Source organism: Vidua chalybeata, chromosome 21 (genome assembly GCF_026979565.1).
Source record: "Vidua chalybeata isolate OUT-0048 chromosome 21, bVidCha1 merged haplotype, whole genome shotgun sequence".
NCBI lineage: Eukaryota > Metazoa > Chordata > Aves > Passeriformes > Viduidae > Vidua > Vidua chalybeata.
This window is the reverse complement of record NC_071550.1, coordinates 1,004,246-1,012,303: the sequence shown is the minus strand read 5'-3', so window position 1 is coordinate 1,012,303 and position 8,058 is coordinate 1,004,246. Positions and strand designations below refer to the sequence as shown.

General features: G+C 50.2%; 1 protein-coding gene across 3 annotated transcripts in view; it reads right to left on the bottom strand.

Moving 5' to 3' along the window:
- Nucleotides 1-2,013: 2,013 nt before the first annotated feature.
- NR6A1 (nuclear receptor subfamily 6 group A member 1) overlaps nt 2,014-8,058 on the bottom strand; it is a 74,565-nt gene continuing 68,520 nt past the window's right edge. For all 3 annotated transcript variants that reach the window (XM_053961943.1, XM_053961944.1, XM_053961945.1), the window contains one exon: nt 2,014-7,506. In XM_053961943.1, the coding sequence (XP_053817918.1) occupies nt 7,418-7,506 (89 nt within the window). In that variant the 3' untranslated portion in view covers nt 2,014-7,417. The remainder of the gene's footprint in view (nt 7,507-8,058) is intronic.

Sequence of the window (8,058 nt, the reverse complement as noted above, 5' to 3'; positions counted from 1 at the left end):
GCGCCACGTTCCCGGAGCGTGCCTGCAGCAGGTGTGGCCAGCGCTACTGTTTGCCAAGCGCCGCTGCCTGCCCGCAGTCCCTGACTCCAGGGCCCGCGCTGATAATGCGCGTGCGGCGAGGACTTTGGCGATAGCGTTCCCCATGACATTACCTTGTCCCCCGCATTCTTCCGATGCCACACACGCCTTCGCTCGGGGCGCGGGCGGCCCGGCCATGGCGGCGGGTGCAGATGCTGTGCAGGCAGCACTGGGAAGTGCTGGTGGTCTCCTCCCGGGGGGACTCATTGACATATCAGTCACATAGTTCTGCATAATTGGGACTTGGATGCAGCCTCTCTTTATGTTTCCTCTTGGAAGTTGCCAACAACATGAAGCACTCCTGGGTCAAAATGACAGCCTTTTGTTTACTATTCCTGCTTATGTGCCTCATTTTCTTCAAGGATAAGAGCTCTTTATAGGAATCTTTATTGTGATGAGGTTAGCAGAGAGAAGGATTTCTCTCCAGCTTTCTCTCTCTCTTTCACAGCTGATTAGCAGGGTCAGCCCATGAGGACAGTGATGTGGAGCACAGACCCAGCATTTGCCTCAGGGTCCCCCCAGCCATGAGGCATCTTCTCCAGCACAGCCCCAACCTGCTGGCCCCCCAGCCCCCAGCCCGTGGCACTGCTCCCCTCCTACTCATGGCAGCCTGCAGGGAGGGGATCCACCACCCCGATAAAGGTACTGAAAATCCCAATTGACCCCAGAAGCTTGGACAGGAGCTTACCGGGAGCACACACCTCCCCTCCATGGTCTTACCAGGCCACCCATGATGACCTATCCTTCATCTGACCTCTGCAGTGGTGACCAACCCCATGGGAAGTGTCCACACTTGGCAAACTGAGATGTGAGAGACTCGTGATGAACCAGACAATGGAGACCCACCAGTCTGCTGCACTCAGAACTCTGGTTTTCAGGTGTGAACTGCAATTGGGCAGTGACTGGGGAAGGGATGAGGAGAGATGTGGGAGCAGTTGGTGACAAGATGGGGAGAGCTCATGGAATAGGCATGGGCAGGGTGGACATCAACGAAGAACTTTCCCCAACTCTGGGCGAGGCCCTACAGGACCATCCCAGCAGATCTGTCACCCACTGCTGGAGTGACTGCGCCACTGCAGGGAGGTGACCCAGCTGACCCCGCAGCCCCGTCCCAGCCAGTGCCCATGGGGTGACACACTCCTGGGAACAGCCACTCCTGTCAAGAGGAAAGCAGCTTACCCTTGAAAGTTACTTTGCGAAGGTCAAGAGTGGGACTGTGACAGAGCAGCCTGACAAACACATCTCCCTAAGTCCTTGGGCCCGATAATGTATGTCCCGTGCAATGTTGACACTAGTGATCCACCAAAGATCAGGTTAACAAGTTTGACGTTAGTGACAGCGTGATTTGTTCTGCGCTGGCTCTGAATTCATAGAGCCGCCGGCCTTCGGTGATAAACTATTGCGCCGCGCACACGGGGCTGTGGCAGTTGTCACCCGCCGGAGCACCGAGATGAAAAGGAAGCAGAGCTCTAATCAAAATACAGTGGTCAGTAGGGGTTGAGCTGAAAATTAAAAGGTGCTGGTACTTTTCCCACTCCAGCCTGGCTTTCCGGGCAGCGCCTGGTGCCAGCGCGGGGTGAGGGGAGAGGCTGCCTCGTCACCTCTGCGCGGCTCCAGCTTCGTTTGAAGGCGAGGACAAACCCGTCACCCCACGTGCACAGAGCATCCTCTGCCACCTCCCAGGGAGCCCCACCACTGCTGGTCTTCAGGGCCCCCTCACCAGGAATAAATCCCGTGTGGCACAATGCCCTCATCCCAGCTCCCAGCCACAGCAGCAGCCCCAAGGCCCTCCCCACGCCCACAGCCCGTTCCAGAAGCACAGCAGCAGGCAGGGCAGGGCCACAGCCACCACCCAGGGCAGCGCTGGGCTCCCCCACCCTGAGAGAGAGCCACCACCACAAGGGGAAGGCACAAACAGCCTGGAGACACCAGCGGTGCAGAACATTTCACATTTATTAGTTCATACAGCTAAACACTCACTAAACATGCATTCAACACTTATTGGTCACATTTCCACAGGTAGTCAAGTCCCAGGGCAGAGCAGCGGAGCGGGGGCAGGCCGGGCTGACGCGGACCCGCCGGCAGAAACATTCATTTGGTCGTAGCGCGGTGAGGGGCAGCCCCCGGTGCCCGTTCCCCCGCGGGTGACACGGGGCCGGGCACACCCTCCTGCCCCAGCCCCGGCTCTGAGTGTGCCAATGCTCACCGTGTGCCACGCTGAAGCAACATCCTGCTTCCCTGATTTACACAAGGGATTGTGGGAAAAATGAACGGGAGAAACCGTCACTGGGAACGTCACCCAGAAGGAGCCGAGAGCTGGGACTGACCCTCTTGGAAACGTCCCTCACACCGGCAAGGGGCCGGCACAAGCAGCAAACCTGACCCAGGGCTGCCCAGGACGGACACGCGAGGAGCTGCGAGGTCCTGTGAGGTCCCCTGAGCTGGAACCAGGCCTGGGGCTGGCACCGACACAACCCAAACTGCCACGAGCCACATCGTCCCCAGGGAGGGACACCGGAGCACGGGACACACAGCAGAGACAGGAGCCAGCCCCAGCCCACGGGAAGGGAAACACAACTCCAGCAATCACAGCCCCTGTTCCTCGCTGCCAACAGACACTGGCAGTGTTTAGTTTTTCACACAATCCCTTTGAGATGATAAACAGGATGTCACACGAGGTAGTTTAGTTATGGAAATTGAGTCAATAATGTTATCAACTATTACAAGACATTTTATAAATTGAAAGAAAACAATGAATCACAAAAGGCTTTGTTAAGGTTGATCGTCATCTGGTCTCAATTTCTGTTTCTTTTTGCCCTTGGGGGCATTTCTTCCACTGAACCGTGTTGCTTCTTTCACAGACTTGTCAGAGGGCAGCTCACAGGAGCTATTTTTATTTTTTTTTTTTTTCCAAGGGAAAGACACTGCCTGGATTGGCCTCCCCAGCTTTTTGCAAGGCTGGTTTAAACTCAGATTTGCAGACTCTGGCTGAGGGTGCTGGGAGGGAGTTTCAGCCCTTAAAACTTTTGCTGACTCTTGGTGCTGGCCCTGTCTATGGCTGGATGGGGCTGTTTGGACACTCGTAGCAGCCAAAGTCACACACCAGCACCCTTCTCAAACTGCCTGACTGTTCCTACAACCATAGTGAGAAAGTTGTACTGATGAAAATTAAGAATTCATAACTAACAAACAGAGTACAGAGCCCTGCGACTGGCTGCCAGGGACACAATGAGAAATTTCTGTTTCCCCTGTTCCATGAACAGTCAAATATTTAACAGCAAAGGCAGAGGGATGAGGGAATGCAGAAATAGAGCCCCACAGACAGAGCTGTCCCCAGCTGCTGGGTGGCACAAGGGCACAGCCTCGTACAGCCCCGTGCACCTTAGGGATGCTCTGCCCACAGCACCACGTCTGGGCCTTCAGCAGGCAAACTTCCCACAGCCAAACCCAAAGCTTTTCCCCCCAAAATCCCCATCTGGGGCTTGGGTCAGCTCTCAGCGGGTCCTCCAGACAAGTCGGGAAAGAAGCAACTGTTGCAACATCAAAACCAGGGTTTCTCTGGGTCACATTTTAAATACTTATCCCTGAGCTTCTGTGCATTGAAACAACACACTGTGTACCCAGAGAAACACCACAGCTTGATACTGACAGCTATGCACTCCCTCCATTTACACATCATCTACAACTTAAAAATTAGTTTCATACTTTAACTAGTTCCCCAAGTTTCCCCCTTTCTCCTGCCTTTCACGTGGCAGGGATGATTGCCGCTTATTATCCTGAGAAATAACAACATTTTCACAGACACCGAGCTTCATAGCTTCAAATCAAAACCAAGAAGGAAGAAAGAATGAATGGGAAATAGCACATTCACAGGAGAATATTTTTTTTCTTTTTTTTTCCTTTTAAAAAATGTAGTAAAGATAAAAGAAATTCAAGTGGTTTGTTTTTTTTTTTTTTTTAAAGTTGGTTTGAAGGACAAGACTTAAACTCCTTTACCCGAAGTGGCTGTGGGTCTGTGCAGAAGGCTGAGGAGCAAGGGCAGATCCTGCTGGCACAGGGGAGGGACAGCAGCAGAGGCACTTGAGCCTTTGCATGGCTGGGGACGAGGCCACCAAGGCACCCTGCAGCAAGTGAGAGCAGCCAGACGGAGGGGTCAAGGCTCAGCCCACCTGGCAGGAGCCTGAGCTGAAGGGGAAGAAAACTCACTCACTTTCCAGAAGGTTCTGTTGAGGCCCTGGGGTCTGGCATTCACCTGGGACGGAGCCCCGTGAGCGGGACCCTTCCAGCTGCTCCTCGGCAGCCTCCCCTGAGCACTTCAAATTTATGTCCCAAATCTCTGCTGGGATTAAAAGTAACTCTTCAGCTTTCTATCTGCACAGATGCTTTGAAGGAGAAGAGGGGTCAGCCAGCCAATCTATCTTTCAAATCGGGGATAAAAATTGACTTGTCATGGCAGAAAATTCTACCAAAGACTATTATTGTTGATAGATTTCTCTATGACAGAAGGTCAGATAAGCAAGAGCAGATAGATACCAAAGATAATGAACTTCCCCCTAGTAGCATTAAGCACAAATAAAATATGAGTCCCTGTAAACTGAATGTTACATGAAGAATGGAACGAAAATTCCAACCTTTCCAGGGTGTCCTTCAAACCAAATTCACAAATACATCTACCTAACGTCGCTACGTCTCTAGCTACATTCCTACCTTCTCATAATACCTGAGTTTGCAATGCAACACATTCACATTACCCTGTTTAAAAAATACAAGTCATTAGAGGACTTGGTGCAGAAGATATCAGGAATGACTGTCCAGTGATTCCATCTGGTCTGTTTGCTGCTTCCTTACCTGTCAGTTCAGGAAGGATTTTCTACTCCCTATGGCAAATGTGTATTTGGGAACGGATACTGCTGCCAATCAACCTTCGTAAAATTTGCTTTCTACCACAGAAAGTGGAACATTCATGTCTGTTTGTCATCATAACTGAGTTTAGGTTTTTGGTTGTTGTTGGTATAGCATTAGTTTTGGGAGGCTATTTTAGAAAACTACAGATTACCCAATATATTATTTTTGTTGGGTAGCTGGCAACAAGATGACTGCTTTTATGTACACTAATTAGAACAGTTATTCATCAACAGATTATAATAATTCAGTAACTGTAGAATAAAATCACTCCTATGCAATTTTAACAATTCCTTGAGTGTATAAAACAGCAAGCCAGAAATAACCCGTAATAAAAAGATCATATCAAGCTATTTGGAAATTAAACTCAAAAGCTGAGAAATACATTCTAACTTACAAACAGATACACTAAAATCTTCCCCTGAACACGTGAGGTATTGGCTGTATGCAGAAGGCTTTCCTGAGAATACACACGTGTCTCATTGTACTGTCAGAAAGTAAATGAGATTTCTGGAGCCACCTTTGGGTGCGAAGCTCCACCGAGCTGAGCCGCCGCTGCGCCCAGCAGCTGTTACCCGTAACATCCTGTTTAAATAACGAAAAGTGAACAGCTATGGACTCTTGGAAGAGGGAAAGCGTTGAGCTGGGAGATGCCCAAGCGGGATGCCCGCGGTGAGGAGGCAGCAGGGCCCTGGCGCGGCGTGACCGCAGGCGCCGGCGCTGACCGGGCCGTGCCAAACCAGCACAGCCCCCTCGGGCTGCGACCAGGGAGCACCCGCCGGGCCAGGGGGGGGAGGGAAGGACGACTTTGGTGAACGGGGTTCTGCTCCTGCTCACCGTCACATTCATGCACAGCAGCTGCAGCCTGCTGAGCTGTGCTCGCTCTGTGCCACGCAGCTGCCACCGGGGAAAGACAAGAAGGTAGCGACTCGTCCCTCCTACCCTGAAGGAACAAAAGTTGTTTCCACAAGTGTTTTTAAATCAGCATTCAAACACTTATCGAGGAGCCACCTTTCCAAGCGAATGCCAGATTTACATCTAAGTAGGCAGGGAAGGAAATCCAGCCAAGGCTGTTTAGGAGAGTGACAGAGTCTTTGACATAAATTCCTAATGAAGGAGATGAGATCAAGAGCGTCTCATCCAACCTCCCCATCATGAGCAGGAAATCATGAGGTCACTCACGAGAATGCCCAAGTTTAGCTAAACATCAGCACTTAGCAATCACTTAATCAGCTAATCAGCTGTCATTATCCAGTTCTCCCTCTGGAGTTGTGGAGAGCCTGCGAGATGGAAAATCCAAGCCTTGCAACACCTAGAACACAACAGGTAACCAAGTACAGCAGTAATGTAGTTTTTCCTGGGATTCCACAAGGAACAGGGCAGTCCTGGCAGGATCTAACTATGGAACACCCATTCCCTGAGTCCAGCAGAGAAAGCCATGCCAGAGGACACTGGAGTCCCTCACCCCACTACACAGGCCCCATTCAACACAGGATACATTAACTGCTCCTCAAACAGGGATTGCTGCAATGCAGAAGTCTCACGAGTCAGGTACCATGTGGGAGGCATTAACAGGGGCAATCCTGCCTCTTCTCTAAGTAGGTTTTTCCTGCTTTTGTAAACCTGAAATGGATTTTAAGGAAGTGATGATAAAGTCTTTGTCATTCTCTAGCAACAGGAGCACCTTTGTGTAATGCCAGGAGTCTGCTATGAACTGCGGGAACACAATTTCAGAGGAATTGGCAGGTGTTGTGGCAATAGTAAGAGGGCAGCTGGCCAGGAGGGGCTGGGGAAGACCCCACCTACAGCTGCCCAGACAGGACAGGGCCAGGGAGCCCCTCAGAGCACTGCCATCCCACTGGAAACCTGCATCTGGAAACTGCCAGGGGAAAAGAAACCAACTGCCTAGACAGACTTCTCCTTCTCCACTCCTGCCTTTTTAAAATTAAAGAAAAAGCTTGGCACTTCTCTAGCACCCACTTCTCCAAAGTCGTCCCTTTGGGATACTAACAGCTCTGTCGACATCTGCTCTCTGTAACAAATGCTTTGGATGCAAATAATGGAAAGAGCAGTGTGTGAACAGCATCTTCTCCTTGAGGTAGTCTTAGTCATCTCGGTCCCCAGCCCCAAATACAAAAGAACTAACCCTAACAAACACTGTAACATTAAACATCTTCACATTCTGTAAACTGCTGGAGAATGCATCTGCCGCATTCTTACAGAACCATGTGCATCGTGTTGAAGATCATACATTCAACTCTGTCGTGAAATAAATATATAGGAAAAGGAGTAAAAAAACAAAAACAAACAAAAAAGATTCTTGCTACAAGGGCAGGGAGGCCCACTGCCCTGTCTCCTGCCTGGATGGCGTTTGCCCCTCTCCCGGGGTGAGCCGGCCCCAGGCTCAGCGTAAGGCACCGGCCGGGGCCAGCTGCGCTCACTCTTTGCTCACGCTCGTCTTGCAGGAATGTAGAACGGCCTTAAAAAGGAGAGGCAGTTGCTCCAGAGGGACATTCACCATTTTTCCTGGTAAGAAAGAAATCAGAATCAGCAGCCACAACTGAATCAGATTTCAGAGACACCTAAGCCAGCAGCACTGGAGACAGTTTTACCTTGAACCTTTCACAGAAACAGTTAATCGTCGTATAACTACATCAGACATTTGATATGCATTTGGACACAATATGATTTATTTACTGAATAGAAAGCAAAATAAATGGGCAAAGTCAGATCAAAATTGTTTCTCCACAATGGAGAAGTATTTATAGAAAGTGGGAAAGGCTAAATCCCATCTCACCTCAAACCCCCTTGTTGATCTCCATGAGTAAATTACGAGAGCTACTCTGAGATTATTATCTAGTTCATTATGACAGAGTAGGATGAAGCATACAGAGCCTTGACACAGGAAGGCAAGCATCTCCCTTTGCCATAACATTCAGGAACAGTTTTAGTAACGCTAGGCCTTGGAGATCTCATTAGCAACACAACTGCAGCTGAGAATTCACCTGCGGATTTCCAAGGTCCAGGTGAGGAAATCTGGGGGTTACCCTGATCTGGCTGAACTGTGCTGATCACTTT